The sequence below is a fragment of the Vidua macroura genome, chromosome 1, assembly GCF_024509145.1.
Source record: "Vidua macroura isolate BioBank_ID:100142 chromosome 1, ASM2450914v1, whole genome shotgun sequence".
Taxonomy (NCBI): Eukaryota; Metazoa; Chordata; class Aves; order Passeriformes; family Viduidae; genus Vidua; species Vidua macroura.
Genome location: NC_071571.1, coordinates 136,882,901 through 136,906,867, shown reverse-complemented (window position 1 = coordinate 136,906,867; position 23,967 = coordinate 136,882,901). Strand labels below are relative to the sequence as shown.

General features: G+C 41.5%; 1 protein-coding gene across 2 annotated transcripts; it reads left to right on the top strand.

Moving 5' to 3' along the window:
- Positions 1-5,355: 5,355 nt before the first annotated feature.
- On the top strand, positions 5,356-17,434 carry KCNV1 (potassium voltage-gated channel modifier subfamily V member 1). 2 transcript variants are annotated; one of them, XM_053981623.1, is made up of 4 exons: positions 5,356-5,437; positions 5,698-6,506; positions 8,263-8,789; positions 16,572-17,434. In XM_053981623.1, exons 2-4 carry the CDS (start codon positions 6,025-6,027, stop codon positions 17,081-17,083), a joined length of 1,521 nt encoding a protein of 506 aa, XP_053837598.1. In that variant the 5' UTR covers positions 5,356-5,437; positions 5,698-6,024; the 3' UTR covers positions 17,084-17,434. The 2 variants fall into 2 exon arrangements, with proteins under 2 accessions (XP_053837598.1, XP_053837588.1); XM_053981613.1 differs by lacking the exon at positions 5,356-5,437 and having other exon boundaries at positions 5,597-6,506.
- The last annotated feature ends 6,533 nt before the right edge of the window (positions 17,435-23,967 follow it).

Below are 23,967 nucleotides of genomic sequence, written 5' to 3'. Positions count from 1 at the left end.
AGTTTACCTGAACTTCTAGCAGAAAGGAACGGACATTTGCCAAATTAAAAGATTTCAGCTGTAAGATTAAGTAATTTCAAGTTTACTTAAGGAGAAGACCGAAAGCTTTGCTAGTTGGCTGATGGAGCAGTGAGCTTAGCTACTGAATAAAACAAGTAAATCTAGGCAGGGAAGTATCAAGAGCAATATATAGATTGTTGCATGCATTTAATGTTTATTCTGTTTCTGATAATATCAATTTAAATCTCAGATTGATTGATTAATATTTTATCCTGTGTTGAATGACTTCACTCTCTGTGATCTATTTAAAAATTTATTTTGAATAAGGCATTATTTTGCATAGTAAATTATTAGAGCTTTTTTCCAGAGTAAAAGCATGGGCCTGTTTTCTCTTGATACATATATGTAATCTTCCTTGGCATTGCTGGGATACGCCTGCTCAGTGATAAGACAATGGAGTAATAGCTCCTAAAAAATGCATTAGATAGGTCAACAGTCAGTTCTAATTGCATATCTTTTATTCATCTCAGAGGACTTTGGGGATTTGGAATAATGCAGCTAAAATTAAAATTTATTCTTATTAATCTCCTTCACTGATCTAGGAAGAGTGAAAGTAACATCCAGCCTAGCAATAGACATAGTGTTTACCAAACTCAGTTTTATGTATCAATGCCCATTTCCATTACAGTTTCATCAGAAAATATCAGCAACTTACTTTCCTATACAGTTGGTGGATATAAAACTGGCCCTTACTTTGAAAAAAGAATTGCTCATATCTGTAAGTTGCTCTACAGAACTACCTCCCCAGCTATGCTTTTTTTACATCCTACCACATTGTAAAAGGCAAGAAAATAAATAGGGTCTGAAAGTGGGTAGTGTTCAGAGATACCAAAAACAGCTTTCTTAACATAGCCCTGATTCCATACTCTCTTAAACTGTTTTCACACAATGTGAACCAAACCGTGTGTCTACTTCTGATCTGTCTGTTCTGTGCAGCAAGCTCAATGGAAGTGAGATCTGGCTGGTTTCAGCTGGACCATTTCCACAAGAAAAGCAGAATATCCCTGGGGAGAATAAAGCTGTGTTAATAAGTTCTTATTTCACTTGCCAAAGGAAACAGCAGAGAGTTGTCTAGAGAATTTCTAGGTTTAATCTTTTCTCACCTGTTATTGCAAGAGTGACATTACAGCAGCTCTCAGACTATATGAAAGAAAGACAGGCTTCAGACATCTAGGTTGTAAAAGAACCACAACTGGTCCTGAAGAGCACTACACTAACCAATGGGAAATATTAAACAGAGGATGTAGCCAGTACCACTGGCTTTGCAGTCATTTGCAGGAGTGACTCTTGATCTACATGAAAGAAATGAAGTTTATGATACATAAACTTCATATTATGAGACATAATATAGATTATTTCTCATGCTAATGCAGTTGAATTCAGGGCTCAAAACTTGCATCTTGTACAAAATTTGTCACAGACAAACAGTGATACTGCTAATATTCATTAATTTTAACCCTTGTTACAATTTATTACTCACAAATCTTGGATCCATATAAAAACTAAATTTATATTATGATAACTAACCCCTTCCTCAGAGACTATTGTATGGTAGATGTCAGCAAAATCATGAATGGTACTGGCAACATGAACAGGACACCATTATTCAGCAATCACAACACCAGAACAGAGGACAGTTAAACACAATCCAGTGGTATCTTTCACCCTGTACACAGTTAAATTGTGGAGAACCTTAAGCAAAGCATTATCAACATTAAACAAATTAATTCAAATGAGAATTTACAGCACCATGAAAAGTTATTAAACATGTTGGGCTCCGTGCAGCCTCCTGCTTATCAAATTCCTTTGCTACTGAAAACTATGAAGGTGTTCCTGGAGGTAGTCTGCCTAGAAATACCCTACCTATCATACTTCTTCTTAATGCTTTCCCTCTGTTCTACTACATAAGGAACCATTTAGATTTTAAGTTCCAAAACAGACTAATATATGAGATCAAAATATTAAAAAATTTGGAAATACAGTATGTCAGAAATTACAGTAATTAAGAATCAGTTGATTGTGAAGCACTACTTCTGTATGAAGAGAATCGAGCCTATTTGAAAAGACAAATGTTTGGACCTGCACATCCTGGCTTTTTTGTGTATATCACAATATACCAGCTGAAAAAGTAGTTTTCAACACGAGTAGAGAAAATCAGGAAAACATATTATAAAAAAGATTTTTGTAACAGCTGGCTCTTTTGCTGAAGTAAATTTTTCAACTCCCACAGCAGACATACTGGGTTGCAACTCATATTCCAGCATTCCATCAATTTTTTTATTTTTTTTTTGTACCATGTCTTGAAATAATGAAATCTGTTTTCAGTCAGTGATATCACATCAGGGAAATATCAGCAGGAGCATTAGTAAAGACAGTAGTTCAGACAGATGTCATTAGCGTTCAGTCGTTTCAGATATTCTGACATGACAAAGCAGTATAGTGCCTTTGGTCTGAACCACAGATCTGAACCAGGCAGACATGGTTCTGTCCAACACTACTAATTCCATGAGCCAAACCACCTTGGAAATGTCTGTGGTTCACTTCAGCGGCAGCATTTCACAGGCAGAGTGATTAAGACAAATGACTCCTTGTTCTCTTATAGCAGTTTTTGCTACTACTCTAGAGGTATATGAATACGGTTGCTTGAGAGGGTTTGCCAAGGGAATGATAAAATTACGAAAGTTGTTACTTTAGTTTCTCATGTACAAATGAGCAGGAATGACAAATAGCAGATCCTTTAAGAGTTTCCCCAAAAATGAAATATGCACCAGTAAAGCCTGTTTCTTCTGTCTCTGGTAGTAGAAAAATAAATCCTCTGGTTTTGAGCCTTTCTACTCATAAAACATTTTTCTCATTCCTTTGAAATCTTCCAGCTTTATGTTATTGTTACATTTGAAAATAATTTTCAGAACAGTTTTCTAGAAGTCCTTTTTTTAATAAAAAACTAAATTTACAACTAGCAGGAAACAGCACTCAGAAGTAAGGTGCTATATCATACATATATCTCCTGTCTAATTGTGATTATGTGAATTTACAGTTTGGAAGTTGTGGACGCTACGGAATTTTATTGGTGATGTCACTTTCCTGCAGTGAGAAGTACATGGAAGAATGCAAAAACTAAAGGAAAGCATATCCTTAACATATGGCTTTCCTCTACTGCTTTGAAGAAAACACTCTGGTCTGAACAGTTGATAATCAGACAAAAAATTAAGTTTGAAGTAAAATAAATATACCTGTATACAGTCATTATTCCATAAAGGACGTAAGTAAACAGAAAAATGAACCTGATCTCTCAAGGTCTCATACATGCACTGGAAATTATGTATCAGAGTATTTTAAGAACAAATTATCTACAGTTTTAATGAGGCTGGGCATTTGAGGCAGTTTTGACTTTGACAAAGTCAAAACTTTGACAAAGTCAAAACTGATAGCAAGGTTATTAGAAACACTAGTGAATCTGAAGTAATCCCTTGAATCGTCATGATGGGAGGGGAGTGTTTTCAGATCTCCCTTCTATTGGAGAAAATATTCCTGAAAAAGTCTTTCTGGCTGATGGAAAGAATGACTACTGAAAAGAGGTTGAGTGAGTAGTTTAATGACTGAACAGTTAAGGATCTCTTACAGTCAGTAAGACATCTTGCTGTTCTGAGGTACTTCTCATTGATGCTGTTAAATTGGTCTGACCGGTGTTTTTAATTACTTTTTAAATTATTGTTTTTAATTAAGTGCTGGATTAAGTGCTATCTATCAGAGGGACTGCAATCCTGAGTGGCAATCCTGGATTAAAAATTAGTGATTCCTGCAAGCCTGCTGCATAACAGCTGTTGTTCATATTTCAAAGGAAAATGAATTCATAGGTTTGTGTTTATTCATTTAAATTATATTTGATTGTTTTAAACAATAAAAGGGAAATGTCTATGAAAATAAGTATTTTTCTTTATGACACACTTCAAATACAGCATTATAGAGCTGGAAAGGGTATCATGAGTTCGTCTACCCCTTCCAGATTAAATCAGGAAAAGCAGCACCACACATCTGCTATTCCTGACAAATCCTTGTCCAGCCAGCTCACTGATGACCTGTGACAGACACAAATGTACCTCTTCCACTGCTTCACCAAAGCCTTCCTAATGGCTACCCTAAATATCCTTCCTGTTGTTCAACTCCTTAACTTCTACACACGTCAAATTCATCCAAGGACAACAGAGTATATCATCTTTGTGAGCAACCTTTTACATGTCTGAAGACTATCACAATGCTCACTCCCTTCCACTGTAGCTATCCCACTCTGTGTTTTCTTCCTGGGCCATGACTTCCAAACTCCACCCTTGCTATTCTCCATTGGATTCTCTCTGATCTGTGTATTTTTTTGCCAACAGTCACTTAAGCAGATTTCTATGCCAGCAAGTGCTGAGTAGAGAGGTTGCTGTGGGTGGTGCAATTCTGCAATATGGTAAATGTTCAGCTCAGCTTCATTTGAAATATGGATTACCAGTACCCAAAAGATGAAACTCCATGAGACCTCCCTGAAGTAAATGTCAGAAATGTGCATAACTGGACACAGCTGTATGCAACAAGTGATGTGGGATAAAAAGCTGGTAGGATGTCACATGATGCTGGTGGCATGACATAGAACGCCACATTTTACACACTCCACACACACACTTACACACTCCTGGGAGATTCCACTGCAATATCGGCAGCTGCCCACCCTCGCAAGAAGTCAGAGGCAGCAGAAAGCACGAATTTCCAAAGCAAGTATTTGTTAGAAATAACTGCTTCATAGGAGAAAAGGAAATATAATGAGGAGAGTGAACTAAATTTTTGCATTGTTGAACTGAGGACCCACAAAGTCAGCACAGGACGGTAACGAAGATATTCCAGAGTATTTTTGAAAACAGGCTGAGTGCAGCTCGGTTAAAACAGGCTCGCTCACGCCCATCGATTTACAGTGACTTCTTTACGGGAGTGACTTCAGACTTGAGCAGTCTGAGTGAGGACACGTTACCTGCTTAGTGACACGTCTGGGGTTACATACACTGCGGAGGGCCGGCTTATGAACCGCCCTGCGAACTGCCTCGGGGAAGTTTGCAAGCGCCGGGCTGTCCCGCAGACAGCCCCCGGTGCGGGCACAGGGCACTCCCGCCGCACCTGCGGCTGCCGGGCTCCGCGGCTCCGGGGCGGGGCGGGGCGGGGCGGCTCGGCCCCGCGGGGGGAGGGCGCGGCCCCGCCCGGGCCAGCCCGCGCCCCCCGCTGCCGCCTGCCCCCCGCAGCACATGACCCGCCATGGAGAGGCGCTGGCGCTGCCCGGAGGTTTGGAGCCAGGGGAGCGAGCGGAGGCAGCCGGCCGGGGGCGGCACAGCCGGGCGGCGGGCAGGTGAGGCGGGCCGGGGGCGGGGAGCGGCCGGGCGGGCCGGGGGCGGCAGCCCTGCCCAGGCGCTCTGTTCGCGGCGGCTGCCCCGGCGCGGAGCTCGGCTCCGGCCGCAGCAGCCCCGGCCGAAGTGCGAGCGTGGGGCGGGAGGGGACGGGCTGGCCAGCGGCCCCTAGGGCTACTGTCGGGGCGCTGCCCGGAGTCGCCGCTGAGGCCGGTGTTCCGTGTTGTGTCGTCCCGGTGGGTTTCCCCTGCCCCCGACCCAGCGGCTGGAGATGAGCGCTGAAGCGGAGGGGCCGTCGCGGGCGGATGGTGCCGGCGCGGACAGCACGAGGTGACGCCGCCTCAGGTACCGTGGCTCCTTCAGCATCCTCGCGGGTGCGGGCGGCGCTGGGCTGTGCAGCACCCGCCTGACCTCCGCCCAGCTCCAGGCACCGCCCGGAGGCAGCGGGAACGGTGCGGTGTCCCTGGGACGGTAGCCAGAGGCAACATTCCGAGCCGGGCTCGGCCGCCCCGCAGGCGGGGCAGCCTTCTTTGCAGCCGTGTTGTGATTTTGATCCTGGAGAGTGTGGGCTGCTGCTGGCAGCTACAGGATGAAGTCGCCTCCCTGCTGCATGTCTCTTTCTTCCCAAGCATCCTTGGAGGAACCAGGGAGTAGCACATCCCTGGGTTCGCTGGAGTCCAGTGTTTTCTCCAGTGAGGAAGAGCAGGGTCCCCTGCTCCAGAAGGTCATCCCTTCTCTGGACTGCTTTACTATCAATGTAGGAGGCAGCCGCTTTGTGATGTCCCAGCAAACTTTGTCTTGCTATCCTGACACCCGTCTTGGCAAACTGGCAGTAGTGGTCTCTGCTGCCCGAGATGTGGCTTCTGGCCTCCTTGAGCTTTGTGATGATGCCAACCTTGTGGAGAATGAGTACTTCTTTGACCGGAGCTCACAGGCATTTCACTACATCCTGAATTACTACCAGACAGGGAGGCTGCATGTGATGGAGCAGCTTTGTGCACTCTCTTTCCTGCAAGAGATCCAGTACTGGGGTTTGGATGAGCTCAGCATTGATTCCTGCTGCAGAGACCGGTGAGTTGTGGGAAGAGGAGGCTTCCTCATCTTGTGGATTGTGGGCTAGATGAGTTCCCCATTGACTTGCATTCAGGGACCCTCAGGTGGGAGATCCAGCAGTGGGGATAGGTGAGGTAGCAGGAAAAGTTGTGTGAGTTGAGCCCCAATTGCTGCTGTAGCAGTGGGTGGGTATCAGAAATGGGGGGTGTGTTGGGTGAGGTCACAGTTACCATTTACTGTGGGAAAGGTTGCTAGTGAGGTTAAGATAGTGAGACAGCAACAGGAACAGGGTCTGGGATGTCCTGTAGTGGCTTCAAACTAGCCCTGGAAGCTCAAAATGTTGAAAAGGACAATACCAGAGATGAAAAGGTTGTGAAAGGAGAGATGCCCCTTCAGTCATTCAGTTTGAAGTTATCATAGAGGGATTAGATGTGGAGTCAGGCACAATGATGGGAGGATTTGGATCCTGCCCACCTGCACTTTAATTTTGAAGGATTTCCAAATCCAAGCTGGAGAGGCAGAAGGGGGGCTGGTCACCTGCCAGGCTGAGTGTGGGTGGCATGGCTCCAGGAGGAGCCATGAAAGGAAGCATTGCACGTGGATGTAGCAGCTTACAGGGAGGGGGCAGCAACAGCGGGAACATGGCTGGCTGGAGACAAATTATAACAGGCAGTTTAGGAACGAGGTGGGTTTCGACTGAACCACCCCCAGGATGTTTCTGTTAATTCTATTTGCAGTTAGTTTCCCACCATATTCAATGTTACTGGTTTGGGTTTTTTAGTATTGAAGAAATGAATTTTCTAAAGAGTGTAACTGCTATTTAGCTATAGCAGTCATGTCAAAATTATTAGAAAGAAAGAAGTAATACCATCTCAAAAGGATATTAGAGGTATCCTACCCTAGTGTGGTTCAGTTCTTCAGCTGAGAAAATTGGAGCCTAGTTTTCATCATTTTCTTCTTTCTCTGGTAGGTGTAACTGAACGCTCCTACTACTTTAGTGATACATGGAGCTACAGGCCTTTTTGACATGTGCAGGACTAACTGTATTGAAGGCAAAATTGCACAACACCTTTGTCTAAGGCTTGAGCTTTGCAGCAGTCAAAAAGAAAGATATGAAAGAAAAAGGGGATTTTTTAGTGTACTTTGAGTATGTTTGTGATTGACAAAATACCACTTTAAATATACTCTTACTCTGACAAAATAATCTACATTTTTACAGTCTGTAAGTTTTACTTAGTACAAATGCTTGTCCACTTTGTGTGAGAGCCCATTTATCTAAAGAAAGATACCTTGTCGTCTTAGTGTGTATTGATCAGAAGTTTACCCGTGCACTGCGTGGCTTTAATTATGCCTTCAGTTTTACTATTGCAAATATGGACCAGTGTAATAAAAATGGCATACAAGTAAACAAATTGAGAGCTGTTTAAAAACAGAGAATCTGGTTGTGCCAGGATTGCTTCTAAGAATTCATGTTAGTCGTGGCGCAGATCCTACTGTGGTCAACATGATCCATATAAATAAATTGCTATCAGTAAAATTACTCTGCTTATAGAATGTGTCACTGACGTGAAATGGGTTATTAGAAGTATATCAGTCAGTGGAAACATGCTGCAGGGGCTAAACAATATAAGCCATATGCTTGATACTAGGGTTTTCTGAGTTCACATAAGGTAAACTTTAATGTGTATTCTTCTGACTTGCATGGTAAATGGTAAGATGGTATACCAATCTGCCTATTGGTATTCAAAATCTCTTGGGGGGTGTTCCTGGGCAGGTACTTCAGGAGGAAGGAGCTGAGTGAAGCCTTAGACATCAAGAAAGATGCAGAAGAACTGGATGCCCAAGATGAAGAAGAGGATTTTTCTGGTAGCCTCTGTCCCAATGTCAGACAGAAACTTTGGGAAGTTTTGGAAAAGCCTGGCTCCTCTGCAGCAGCCAGGACGTTTGGAACCTTGTCCATGGTTTTTGTTGTTGTGTCAATTGCCAACATGGCCTTGATTTCAGTAGAGCTCAGCTGGCTGGCCCCACCACTGCTGGATGCCCTAGAATACCTGTGCATTGCGTGGTTCACAGCCGAGTTTGTCCTGAGGCTCCTGTGTGCACAAGATCGGTGCCGCTTCCTAAGGAGTGTGGCAAACATCATAGACCTCCTTGCTATTTTGCCTTTCTACATCACCCTGCTGGTAGAGAGCCTGTGCGGTGGTGAGAGCTCCCAAGAACTGGAGAATGTGGGGCGCATTGTCCAAGTGCTGAGACTTCTCAGAGCCCTGCGGATGTTGAAGCTGGGAAGACATTCAACAGGTACACTTGGCCATGGCTATGATACTTCTCAATTTCACGGCCTGCAACAGTTGTCCCTGGGCACGGTCCTCCATTTTGTGTGTGCATTACATGACACAATCTGTTAGCAGTAATGGCTTTTGAAAATCTTACTTCTGAATGTTATAATTGAGTGACAAGGGCCTTCTTCGAAAAATTTTAGCTCTTCATAAGGCCTTGTGTATTGTTTGCATTGAACATTTACATAAACAGACCTCAGTGTTGCATGCTGTAAATCATCCACCAGTCACTCATAATGTGATAAATTTTAAAACATACGTATGTGTTGATTTTAGTAGGGAAGAAGCAGAGATCATCAGCCCAGACTTTTTGTATGTTCCAAGGCCCACTAATGACAGCTGTCACAATTTAGTTTGTTTAAAAGCGTATGCAAAGAATTATGTCATGATTTTGTCCATGTCATAGATCCTGAAAACAACCACAGTGGAGAATGTTTCAAGGAAACTGATTAGAACCTTTTCAGGTGATGGGTTGAGGGGTTCTCTAGCCCTATTGAACCCACTGGTATTCCAGTGATGTATGGAGCCCATCAGGGGCTGCTTAGGCAGGGGGACCTGGGTGCAATGCAGAGCAGCAGTGCCAGGCTCAGCCAGCGTTTACCAAGTGGTCTGGGACCCTTAGTGCCCTGGCACTCCTGACAGATGAATGAACAGCAAGCAGGGGTGGGGTGGAAGGTGAAATGCATTTCTGTGAACCATCTTGTTTGCTCTCCCTGGTGAAAGGAAGGCATAAAAGTTAACATATTCCAGTGGGAAATTATCAGAGGAAGCTGGAAATGATTGAAAAGTGTTGAATTTCCTCTTGCATTTCCCCTGATTTTATTACTATTTCATGGCATGTGCATGCCTGGTTCTATGAAAGAATCAAAACTGTCTTGGCATTTTCAAAATTATTTGATTATGTACCCACCTAAATCAGTGGAGAATATGGTGCTGAGTTTTACAGGCGAAATGTTCAGCCAACACTAGTAGCTTTGAAAAATTAAATCCTAATAGTAAATAATGATCTCTATCCTGCAATATTAGATGTTCTGAAGACAGTGATGATTGTTCTTGAAATGCATCCAGTGTGCCCTTTCAGGATTTCCAGCCATGAAGCAGGAATGGTTTGGTGCCTGTCCATATTTTTGGAGAGCCTTCTCTGTGAACTGGCCCAATTTCAGCAGGAGTTACAGTGTGCTCACAGCAGCGGAATGAGTCTTATTTTTGTTACCACTGAAGGGTAGCAAACCTGCCTGCCAGTGGCAGGGAGTAGCTTTGATACTACTCATAATCATAAGCATAATCATAGTGGTTTAGGAAGTATCTTAATCTTACTTTCTACCCTAGATTATGCCTATACTGATGCATAACAGTCCCTTAGAAAGCAGTTGAGAGGAAGTTTATAATTATTTAGTCTGGCAATGTGTTTTGCTTCATTACAAGTTTTGCAGGGTTTGGTAGAGGTGTTTTGCAATGCTTTTACAAAACCACTTTTGATGGTAGTTGTAATGTGAATGCCATCCTCTCTAACTGTGTTTTGAAAATTAGAAAAAGATTTTACCTCATCAGGGCACTTTTGTGCTAACAAAATGGTCTTCCAAAAGTATGTTGATTCAAGTTAAGTTTCCAGTTTATTGCAGTTTACTCTTACAGAGCGAATGTGTTCATTCTGTCACTCAGTTTTGTGGCTCTATCAACTTGAAATCAGATGTTTCAGATATTTGTATAACTGCTAACTTCAGGTATACATACTCGCAAGGATGGTCTAAACACTTAGGTTTATATATTCTTAATTTAATTATTCAGTATTTACCACAGTTTACATCACAATATTGAGTGACATTGAATTCAATAGTACTATGTTAGGTAAAAGTGAATTAATTACATAAAAATGTAGTATCGTGATCTGGAGGTGTGCTTCTTTTTACTGGAATCAAAATGCCATTTTCAAGCTACAAGAAGCAATATATGTATCAATTTAAACCACTCAGAGCAGCGTTACCACCACTGTATTGCTTATTTGGTAGGTCAGTTGCTGCCTACTTAGTTCCAGAATGCTAAATCAAATCTGTGTGATTTAAATGTAGAAACTCACTGTTCTGATCTTGTGTCCGAAGAAGTTTGTTAATGTGCTTCTAAATACATCCTTTACCACAGCTCCTAATACAAGATGAGCCCCATATGTATCATGCATAGAGACCACCCATCTTGCACATACCTAGGCAGTCCTGATAAACCTCAATGTTCAGGGGTGACTCTTGAAGCTCTTCTACTCTCTTGCCTTGGATCTGAGAGGAGCCTTCCAGTGAGGCTTCTCTCCAACTCCTACACTCTCAGACCAGACAAAGCTTCAGGCACTGCTGACTTGTTTCATGTGGCAAAATGAATACAAGAGCAGAAGATTTGTGTCTGCAGGCAGTAGCTTCTGTTTCACCAAGTAGGGGTGTTCATAGCCACAAGGAGAACATCTCTGTGGTACTTTATGGAGCCATAGCAAAGCTAGGATCACAAAAGCAGCCTGGCCCTGCTGTCAGGTGCAGGGATGAGTGAGGTGAAAAAACATCAGTTATTTTCTTCACTTTCAAGAAATAACAATTTAACCCTTTCTCTGGGACAAGAACAAGAATGAAAAAAGTAATTTCTGCTCCTTTGGAAGCTGAAGCCAGCTCACTGGGGGGGGGTGTGATCTTAAAAACACTCAGGCTAGACTGGTGTGAGTGTGAAGTTACTTACGCAAAGTACTATACTTCATCAAGGAACCACTGAGAAATCAGTAGTACCTCTGTCCATAAAATGTGTAGATAGAGGGCAAGACTACTCCTCTGATATATCAAAATTATGTATTTTAGTGACTTCAAGAATAGAAGAGAACTGAAGCTGCATTTGTCATGTTCTCAGATGCTTCTTGGCTGTTGCCTTCCCCTGGGACCATGTTTTCAGGGAAGCCTTGCTGGTCTTCTCTGGGAAGTACATACAGACAGAGGGACTTCTTGAGGAGAAGTAGGGTATGAACATTTTGCTTGCAAAGGCAATGAGCATAATATTTGAGAGAAGACCATAGCATATTTAAGGCCGTTGTGCCTCTAGAGTCATGAAAAGTTGAAACTTAAGCACTTTTTGTGTCAAAACTTTAGGGTTATTTAAACACTGTGTAAACTGAAGCTCCTGAATATCAGCTTGTATTGCCAAGTCATTTTGGACAAAAGAGAGATTGAACTTGACCTGCATAGCAGAAATGCTTCCTCTTCCTCCTACCAGGGCTGGGGCTGCTTGCCAGCCTCACACCAACTCTGTTACAGCCAGTGCCTTAGCACCTTCCAAGCATGAGTAACCAAGCTGTCACAGCTCCTGGCAAGGAGTTCTCATGAGAAGCTGTAAGACTTGCTGAGGTGTCTGTGCTGGAACAGCCCTAGTTTGGCTGTGTGCCAGGACTCAGAGACGTTTTTAAAAGGTACAAGGTAATATAGTAGTGCACTTCATAGATGTCATTACACCAACTGATTCCCCTTAGAATGAGCTGCAGAGTCCAGTACCTTCTCAGATTCATAAGTTTTCCTAGAAATGTCCCCTGACTTGATCTAAAGACATGAAGAATTATATTTTAATTTTAGATGAGTATACTAGAACTAAGAATAAAAAGAAAAAATCAGACCCCGAACAGTTAGAATAACTAACCATAGGAAGTTAGAATGTCATCATTGTGATACAAAGAGTCAACAGTTACTGTTCTTTTCCTCCTTATTTTAATCTATTTTATGTGAAATATTTGCTTTTTATTTTAGCTATAATACTCTCAAGACTCATCATAAGGTACAAACCCTGGCTTTTATAATATTCATTTATGCTTTGAAAAGAAGTGCTACAGGAATAATTTTAAATTGTACCTTCTTCCTAGCTCACCTGAAAGGACTTACTCTTCTGCCTTGTTCAGTACAAAGTTTTACAGGGCAACGGCTCATAGTAGCTTCCTTGGAAGATGAGAATTTGAACTGAGTCCTTGCAATTATCTCACAGAGTTTTTGCACTGCTGATATTAGTGTTTCCAAAATATGAAGGCAGTCATATTTACAGAGAAAAGATTGCACTGATATATCTTATCCCCCTTGTGTTAAAGATTTAATCTATATCACTGTAATAACACTCTATCATAGTTATATAAGATCTCAATATGGGAAAGTGCTTTAGTGGAGTTCGTAGCAGATAGCATTGGAAGAAAACCCCAGCATTGCCTCCAAACTCTACTGTGTACTTCCAATTTTTGCTGTACATAAAACTTCTAAAACCCATTAGACCTGCAGGGGAAAAGAAAGAGCCAAAAGCAAGAAATGTTAGCATCTTGTAGTTTGAGACTGTAGAAGAATCAAATTGCTTATAACACTAACGAGCACATGAAGTCTGCAAGCAGAGGGAGAGCCTCAGTAAGCTGTTTTGCAAACACTCGTTTAGTGAGAAGTATACCTATGAAGGGTAATTGATAAGCATGTTTTTCTCATTTTTTAGAGAAAACATCTCATATTTTTAAAGAATAGTATTAAAAACTAATCCAAAGTAATTCAAAAGATAATTTCAGTCTCCTGTATGTCTCAGTTGAATTGGTGCCCTGTTATCTTCCTTCTTGCTTTACATGTGCAATATTTATCCATTGCACTGTTTTTGGATTTACTTTCCTGCTTGCTTTTGTGGGGCAGTCTAGCTTTGAAGCAGTAGCTCTAAGAGGAAGGTAGGGGGTTATAGAGAGTGGTCCTGAACTGCCTGTGCAGCTCATGGGCAAAAGGACTGATGCAGTACATAGTCAATTAACAGGATTCCATGCTTGCATTGAGAAGCTTTGCTATCTTGAGTTTGGCAAAAGTGCAGCTGTTACTGGAAAACCATTTGTTTTGATGTCTACAGATACAAGGTAGTGATAGGGCTTGGGGGGAGGGAAGAAGGATCAAAGAGAGTCTTTGACAACTATAAAAGGATTGAAAGCAGTCCTTAAAGAAAAAGTTACTGAGTGAACTGAACTGGGGTCTAAGTACTCACATAGCAACATAAATTTGGTAACTAAGGGCTCCTTGGTCCAAGAGAAAAATAGTACAGTGGCTGGAAAACAGAGGCTTGGCACATTCAGTCTCCAAGTATATATATTTTTGTGTGTTTTTAAGTAGTTTAGAGTGGTGCTAGATCTTCTCTTACAGCCAATTAATAAATCGAGATAGTTTATTTTGTCTAAATTATATGTGTACATAGTTCAGATGATAAATAACGAGAAGAATTCCTATACTCTGTATTAAGAAACTACCGATGATGTCAGATGTTCAGTATGACGCTGTGATCTATTTCTGTAAATCACTTTTTCCCAGCTGCTGTTTAGAGCAGCACTTCTTTTTAGCCTACCAGGGTCAGTGCCTCATTAGACCAGCAGAAGTGCTGGTGAGAGATGTGGTGGTCAGAGGCCATCATGAGGATGGTGACCATGAAATAAGAGTCTTTTCAGTTCATGGTGAAGTGAGGAAAGAGGTCAACAAAACCTCTCACATGGATTTCCAACAGGCAGGATTTGGCCTGTTCAGGAAACTGGTTCAGAGAGTCCCTTGGGAAACAACCCTTAAAAACAGAGGGCTCCAGAATGGCTGGACATACTTTTAGAAAGAAATCTTAAAGGCTCAGGAGCAGACGGTACCTATGTGCCTAAACACAAGCCAAGGAGGAAGAACAGCCTGGATGAACAGGGATCTTCTGCCGGAATTCAGAGAATAAAAGAGTGTTTATGATCTTTGGAAGAAGGAGAGAATCTCAGGAAGAGTACAAGGATTTCATTAGGTAGAGAGAAAATCAGAAAAGCAAAAGCTCAGCTAGAACTCAATCTGGCCACCAGCGTGAAAGGTAGGAAGAAGTGGGTTTAGAAATACATTACCAACGAAAAGAGGGCCAAGGAAAATCTATGTCCTTCATTGGTTGGGGCGGGGGTAATAACATTATCACCAAGGATGAGGAGAAGACTGGAGTACTTAATATGTTCCTTGCCTTATTGTTTAACAGAGAGAGTGGATATCCTCATGGCAACCAGCCCCCTGAGCTGGTAGACAGGGATGGGAAGTAGAACAGACCCCCTGCAATCCAAGAGGATGTGGTTAGTCACCTCTGTGCCACTTAGACACTCACAGGTCTATGGGGCCACATGGGATTCATCCTAGGGCGATGAGGGAGCTGGCTGGAAAGCTTATCAAGATGCTTGCCATCATTTATGATCGGCCTTTGTTAACCAGGGAGGCCCCAGGTAACTGGAAGTTAGCAAATGTAATGCCCATCTACAAGAAGGGTCAGAAGGAGAATCCAAGGAACTACAGCCCTCATCTTAGTGCTGGGGAAGATTATGGAGCAGATGATCTTGAGTGTGATCACATGGCATGTACAGGACAACCAGGGGATCAGGCCCAGCTGTGGGTTTAAGAAAGGACAGTTCAGCCAAGGCTTGATCATCCTGATCTTTTATGACTACATCGCCTGCCTAATGGATGAGGGAAAGGTTATGAATGTTGTCTACCTGGACTGTGATAAAATCTTTGACACTGACTCCCACAGCATTCTGCTGGAGAAACTGGAGAGGCCCATGGCCTGAACAGATGCACTCTTTGCTGGGGTAAAAACTGGCTGGAGGACTGGACCTGGGGAGTGTTAGTGTGTGGTGCCACATCCAGTTGGTGGCCAGTGACTAGTGGAGTCCTCAAGGCTCAGTATTGGGGCCAGTCCTGTGTAATATCTTTATTGATGATCCGAATGAGGGAATCGGGTTGTACCCTTTAGTCAGTTCGTAGATGACACTAAGTTGGGTGGAGGAGTTGATCAGCTGGAGGATATAGGAGGGTTCTACAAAAGGATCTGGGCAGGCTGGATAGATGGGCTGAGACCAACAGTATGAAGTTCATTAAAGCCAAGTGCTGGTTTCTGCACTTGCATCACAACAAGCCCTGTTGCAGTGCAACAGGCTGAGGGAAGAGTGGCTGAAAGCTGCCCAGTGGAAAAGGATCTGGGTGTGACGAGCCAGCTGTGCCCAAGTGTCCACAAAGGCCAATGGCATCATGGCCTAGATAGTGTGGCCAAATGGACTAGGAAACTATTTATCACCCTGTACTCAGCACTGGGAGGCCTCAAATCCTGTGTCCAGTTCTGGACCCCTCACTACAAGAAAGACATTGAGGTACTGGAGCATGTCCAGAGAAGGGCAACAAAACTGGTGGAGGATCGAGAGAGTAAATCATATGAAGAGTGGCTGAGGGAGCTGGGGTTGTTCAGCCTGGAGAAAAAGAGGGTCAGGGGGAACCTTACTTCTCTCTGCCTCCTACCTGAAAGGAGTGTGTAGCCAGGTGGGGTCAGCTTCTCCTCCCAGGCATCAAGCAACAAGAAAAAACAGCCTCAGGCTGTGCCAAGGAGGTTCAGGTTAGACATAAAGAAGGATTTCTTCATGGAAAGGGTGGTTAAGCTTTGAAATGGGCTGCCCAGGGAGGTGATAGAGTCACAATCCTGGAAGTGTTCATGAAACAGCTGGATGTGTCACTTACTGCTATGGTTTAGTTGACAAGCTGGCATTCAATTTAAGGTTGGATTCGATGACCTTGGAGGTCTTCTCTAATCTTACTGAGTCTGTGTGATTCTCAGGACATGTTCACCAGCATTCAAAGAGAATATAAAGTGGTCAGCCTTTAAGTAAGAAATGTTTTGCAAAGATATAATGACAGCTACATGAATCAACCCACTGACAGCATTTCTTGTCTTTCAGGCTTGCGGTCTCTTGGGATGACTATTGCTCAGTGCTATGAGGAGGTTGGCCTTCTGCTTCTTTTCCTCTCTGTAGGAATCTCTATATTTTCCACTGTGGAGTACTTTGTTGAGCAAGGTGTGCCAGGCACAACTTTCACAAGTGTCCCTGGTGCTTGGTGGTGGGCAACAACTTCCATGACAACAGTTGGTTATGGTGACATTAGACCAGACACTACCATTGGTAAGGTAGTAGCCTTTATGTGTATACTATCAGGAATACTGGTTTTGGCTTTGCCAATAGCTATAATAAATGACCGTTTTTCTGCCTGTTATTTTACACTGAAGATAAAAGAAGCTGCTCTTCGGCAGCGTGAAGCTTTAAAGAAACTCATGAAGAACTCATCCAGCGATTCAAATATCAATGTTAATTTGCGAGACATATACGCACGCAGCGTCATGGACATGTTGCGGTTAAAAAGCAGAGAGAGAGCAAGTACAAGGAGCAGTGGTGCAGATGAATTTTGGTTTTGACTTTGGGTGCGATGATTTTTGGTTTTGGCTTTGAAGTTATTTAACCTTGTGTAGCACATAGACTACTTTGGAAATTTAGTATTAAATATCTCTTTTTTTATTATTTTCCACACAGTGTATTTGCTTTTCCAGGTGGAGTTTTGCTTACTTGGACAGACTGAAGTATCTATTGTGTACAAAAGGCAGCATACATAACATGAAATCTCTCAAGGAACTCTAAAACCTGCTTTCAGAACTGGATCGTGGTAGGTGAGATGGGAAATAATGGATCCATGACAGTAAAACAATGATGCAAGCATTTGTCTAATTAAATCCCTACTAATGTGTCATAATAAAGTCTTGATGAAAATTGCCACAGTGTTTTGAATTTTAAACGTCTAGTTTTTGTATTTGCACTTGAAGAACAAAAGTCAAAGTCATTAAGGATAACTGAAAAGGGAAGTCTAAGAAAGTGAAATATTGAATACATATAGGATGACATTGCTATAACAAGCTTAATCTTGATCCCCTTTCTTATCCCCATCTTCTACCCTATTTGCATGAAAAAAAGTTATTCTGGGGTAGCGTGAGGGTTGGGGGGAGGGAGGAGGAGGTGGGTTTGGAATTTCCTCATTTGCAGAGAAGCAAAGGGCTTCCAGATATATAATGGGTATTAGGAGATAGGTGGAAGTATCAAGGAGATGTGAGATCTATAGCAAAGTACAAAACAATCATTAAATAAGTGCTATAATACAGAGCATCATCAGTAGTTGCTTCAGAAGCTGCAGGAGCTAATACAGCCTTTGCAATACAGAAATTATTTACAAACTTAGTTTGAAGTACGCCTTCTCTATGTCTTTTGATTCCCATGACTTATTTGTGTAGTTAAGCAGTTTTTGTGCTCAAGTCATCATTGGATAACAGGAGAAACAGAAATTGTAAAAGATAACAAGCTAGTGATTTCTCTGTCTCCCATTAAATCATAGGTATTCTAAGTGAACCAGACTTTTTAAAAGTTAATTATCTTCACTGATTCATTATTAGAAAAATGCTTCATTAAAATATTTTCTTTCAAAGGAAAGCACTTGTTGGACTGAATGCTTACTTTATGTAGTCATCAAAGTAAAAATCTAAAATAATCAAAGGTATTTTTGGTCCAATTTCCCACAACCCACCTCTCCAGTGGCCCAACACCATTCATAGCAAATAAAGTATTTTTTAAATATAATTTCACTAATCTAGAATATGACATAGCCATAGAATGCATATAACTCAGTCAGTAGGTTAAATTAAAAAATTCACAAACCTCTCACATTTCATATTTCTTTTGGGCAATATAAGCACTATAAAAATACATTTATTAACTGTGTGTTACTAAGCTTTATCTGTTTACATATATAGAAGGCTTAAACTGCACTTGAGTATATATGAATGGGTGAAATAACCTACTTTTAATAAACATTGAATAATACTTGTTTTGAAATGAGTTGTTTTTCTATCATTCCCTGTAAATAATGGTATAAACATAATACAGCAACTAAGATTTTCAAGGCACCTTGATGCAAACTGAATAGGGGGAGAAGGAGAAGGAAGATAAATGCTGGACACCACCAGAGATTGCCTAGGTGTGAAAATTTGTAGGTCATCTTCATGGTCTGTGGTAAACAGAGAGCAACTGTATTATCACAGTGTTCTCCTCTCCCCAGATACTCTATGAATCCACCACAAAGCTCCCAGTGATGTCCAGGAGACAAAATTAATTCTGTAGGGGAAGGTCTGGTGCAGCCCACTCTAGGTTATTATTTCATAGCTCTTTGGAGCAGGAAGTCTCTCAGGCTGCACAAATTGTACAGTCTGTTTCTCATTCAAAAGTCATTCTAATTATAGAGAATTAGGAAGAAGCTTTCATTGTGGGGAGGCTGTTTTGTAATGTCTTTTGTGCTGACTTGTACAGCATCTGATCTGTGTTTGAGAAAGGAAATGCAGTCAGATAGCTGATTCTCTTTAGGGAAAGGCTGCTTTATTGCATCCTGTGGTTTTTATGACAGACTCGAAAGAATGAGAGAAATATTCTGGGATGTATTCGTTGATTCACTCCTTTGACCATCTCTGGAGATAGTTTCCTAGAAATGCCCATGGGAGAAACATGCTCAGACTTTTTCAAGTAGTTGCTTTGGCCTCTGTTTTTGGACCTCTTGATTTTAAATTCAGGCTCCCAAGCAATGACTGTCAATCATGTTGTTTACACAGAACACTTATCTATCACTTTATGGGCTGAGACTAGCAGATCTTTTTACAGAGGAAGGCCAGTTCTGCTTTCAGCTCTTACAGACAGAAGGACCAGAGCATTCATACTGAGAAACACACAGTACAGGACATCACAACTCTAAAAAAATGAAGGTACACCATGTATGTGCTACCACAGATTTGGGAAACAGCTCAGCCACCACTAAGGCACCAAATTAAGAATGTAACTTTGCTATCTTTAGAATATCACACTAAAGACAAGAAGCTACCTTTTGTCCTCACTTATGTTCTGCCATCCTGCAGCAGACTTGGCAGACATGAGTGGTAACATTGGCTGAAAATGGAGTATATTAGCTCTAAACACCAAGTATTTTCACAAACTGACATCAAGGGTTGTAGCTGCAGCACATAGAAAGAAGCCCTGCAATTATCTTGGTTCCCTAGTACAAAAATCAGTAATAGTGAAAACTATAGAAACTTATAGAACAGTTGGAGTCGAAAAGGATCTTAAAGATCATCTAGCTCCAACCCCCTTGGTTTAGGCACGGACACCTTCCACTTGACCGGGTTGCTCAACGTCCGATCCAGTCTGGCCTTGAACACTTCCAGGGATGGGACATGCACGGTTTCTCTAGGTGTGTGTGTTGACGTAAGCAGGCAGGTGAGACAGCCGCAAAGTCACTGTTAGAATGCAGAGTCTATTTATTCCTGTTCTCTTGCTTTCAGAAGGACCCTAAAAGCAGCACCGGGGCAAAGGTTCATAAAGAAGATGCAGTCATCTTTAAACTTGGTCCATGCTAGAGAATCACTGGCCTGCTGTTCACTAGGCTGCAAGGTCACTTGACTGATTTACAGTCCTCCTTGACACTTTAATCCATACCTTCCAACACTGGGCAACCTTACCACCCTTATAGTGAAGAATTTCTTCCTAAAATTTAATTTAAACCAACCTCTTTCAGTTTAAAGCCATTCTTCCTCATCCTGTCACTACATTCTCTTGCAAAAAGTTCCTCTTTAGCCTTCTTGTAGGGGCACAAACTACAATGTAAACAGTCTGAAATTTTTTTCATATTTGTTTATAGATGCTTAGGGACAGCTTTTCCTTTGGGCCAGTGTAGTCCAAACCCTCAAAAAAAATTTAAACGTCACTAAAATTGTTGTCATTTTTACTTTGAAGAACAGTAGCAGCCTCCAGGGTCACATTAGGCAGAGCATTGCCAGGAGGTCAAGGGAGATAGTCCTCGTCCTCAGCCCGATGAGACAGATCTGGGTAATGTGTGCAGTGCTGGGCACTCCAGCACAAGAAAACAGGGACAGGTTACTGGGGGTACTCCAGCAACACAGTGGAGGGCCAGGTTGCAGAGACCAGCACATTGGGAAACCTTTGTGTCCAGGAGGGGCAGGTGTGCTGGTAGCTGAGGGGGAGGGATTGATCAGTTCTGGGGTGTTTTAGAAAGGTATTTAGAAATTCATGTTTGCTAGTATTTTACATGTTACTTCTTGTAGTGATTTTGATCTTGAATGCATACTTCAATGAGCACTTTAATTATATGTTGTTAGTAAGGTAATAACTTCAAACTTGAAATTTGATTTGATATTAATTATGTAAATTGAGCAATTTTTCCTTCAGAGAGGAATTTTGCTGGTCAAATCTGAGCTTGTGGTATTGCACAAATGGCAAATATGGTTGAGAATAAAAAGGAGCAAAAAGGAAAGGAGAAAGTTAAGAGGTCTTTTGTAAAGTAATTTAAGTTTTCTGACATAGCTAAGTATTTTCATCTTGTTATGATTGATGAGTGACATGTTTTTCTCATTTGCTACAGCATTGTCCTCTCAAAGCTCCATTGAAGTATCCATATATAAACACAGCTTTAGCAGGACACACTTTGTTGAGGTGCTCACCATCCAAACTCTGCTGGAGCAGCTCTGGCTGATGTCTCCAGACACAGCTGTCTGTGCTCTCCCCACACAGCCTCACTGCAAAAAGGGTAGAGCAGGCTCTAGTCACACCTCTGATTGCAGACAGCGGTCTTCAGGGCTCTGGGTGCTTGAAAAGGTCATTCACCAAAGAGTAGGGCTGGAGTTAATTATGTCTCTAAGACTGAAATGCCTTATTCAATTACAACCTCTTGTCAATAAAGGGGGGGGCGGGGGGGTTTGTTGTTTTTTGAGAGAGAGGGTTTTAATGAGTCCTGTAATAATTGCAGTTTTTCCTCTTATATAAACACAAATACTAGAAGTCACATACATCTCCAGACAAAAGCACAGCTGCCACAGACACTGTAGCAGTTTGGATTTAAATTTGGTAGCATTTAAATCTGTAGCATTTAAATTTGGTAAATAATGAGCTTGACCTAATGATCAGTCAGTAACTGAAGTCATTCCTTTATAAAATGGGTTTTAATTAAATACTAAGCTGAACAATTTAGTTATAATTACTTAGTTGTTGTTTGTTATATATATGAAATAGAATCTTTTCAGAAAAAAAACATGACCTCAATATATAGGGCTGGCACTTCTGCTAGAGAATGGCACTGTCAGCAGGAGGAGCACAGTCCATTTTGCCTGTGCCTCTCACTTGCATTGTCAAAAAGCCTGAGCAGACACATCCCTTCCCACAGAAAAATGGGAGGGAAATTTTGGGCGGGGAGGTTTTGTCTGCTGTCCTATTATAGGATTTCTACATAAAACAAACAAAAAAAAAATCTAAACTTACAACAAAGCCTATTTAAAGGTATTTGGGGTATTATTACATGTTTTATTTATGTTGCATTTCTATTTTACAGACACCAGGAGCCCCGTTAGCTGGGGTGAGGATAAGGAAGGGATCCCACCCCGTGTCATAAAACAGGCCCAACACTAGTCAATGTAAACCTTAGTTGTTCCCAGTCTTTCTCAGATCCCCAAGAAACAGCTGGTGAAATGTATTTACAACATACAAAAGAATCTAGAACAGCTTGAAGTTAGGTTGGGACTTATAAGAAGTCTATAGTTGTGTTCATCTAACTAAGATTATGTGAAATGCCCATTATGATGTGAAAAAGACTAGGCCTTTGTAACAGCTTCTGCAAATTAAATCCTCTTCCTTGTCAAGGAAAAAAAAAAGACCATGCAGATGTAAGATTTTCTCTAATTATCCTCAATTCTGTACAGCTTTCAATAAAATGAAAAGTGCTTGTAAGTCACGTAGTATTACTGTGTGGTCTTGCAAGCTGTGACAGGCATTTCATTTCCTATGGCTTACTCACAAAGGCAGTTCTATTTGCAACTCTGCAGCAGAGATAGATCCTGGAAAATGGCTAAACTGTGCATGACTCTTCACTACCTAATGCATTAACAAGTTTCTCAGTAGAACTCAAAAGCAGTTCAGAACAACCTCTTGCAATTGCCATAAAAACAAGCACAGTGAATTGACTTGTCCTAAACACATTTTTCAACACAACGAAAAAAGGCAACTGGCTTGAACATAGTTAAAAGATAACTAATGAATTCACTCTTTACAGCTGGCCCTGTATTACAGATTTCTGAATTGTAGCTCTCAGCCTGAGGTATGAAATATATTATGCAATTCAGATGTCAAATTATGAAAAAGCATTCCAAGATGAAAATGTCTTTGTTGAAGAACTGCTGTCCAGTGAAGCAACATCCATAAACTCTTAGATTTTTTTTGTCCTAAACCAGCATCATTACAGCCTTTGGAAACTGCCAGAGTTACACGCTCCATGCAATCACTCCATAACTTTTCTGATGTGCGTGAGATGCTGCAGTGATAAAAGTTATTACTACTGAAACCATGAACAGACAGATTAAGCCATTATTAATGCTGAAAATACAAGAAGAAAAATAGTGAAGGTAGAACAGGAAAGAGAAAATTAATTTAAATTTAAATTAGTTTTAATTTAAAATAAGAATTTTGCATTCTTCAGCTAAGATTTACCAGTGTCTTTTTGTGACTTGTGTGTTTTAGTCTTCATATCTTCTCATAACAAAAGAAGAACATATTGTTTACTGCAGAGGAAGAAATTCTTTTCAGCTCATTAACTGACATGCATCATAGGTCCACAAATTAGATCACATACTAATAATTCATACCTAATCCTACCATTCAGCCCTGTATATCATACACACCTCTTTCCTGAACCGTGTGTAAGCACATGCCTTCATGTGTGCACTGTTCTTCTGTAGATCAACATAAAAAATCCCCATCTTTTTGTAAGAAGTAAACACCAAGTTAAAAGAACAAGATCAGATTTAATCTATTTACAGTTTCTGCTATTTTTTATTTCTGTTGTCAGTTCTCATTTAATTTTCCCATCTTCTCTTCCTGGCAGGAATTGCCAGAAAACAGGTGGAAGAATTGCCAATCACAGCCTTTCACTGTCAAAATGCAGACAAACCTACCCCACAGACCTGTGTTTTCCTATACTAGAAACAAAATCCAAGTCAAAAGAAGTGAGTATGCTGTTTTTTCCCCAGGTGAAAGGATGGCCTTGATTAGGAACGCAAAGAACCACAGTTTTCCAAATTACTGGAAGCTGTGTGCTTATAGTTGGTCAAAACTGACCCCTCATTAACACAGCTGTTTATATCACTAGGAAACCAGACTTCAATAACAAATAAAGAAGGAATACATTCTGAGAAAATACCTGTCCCCTGAG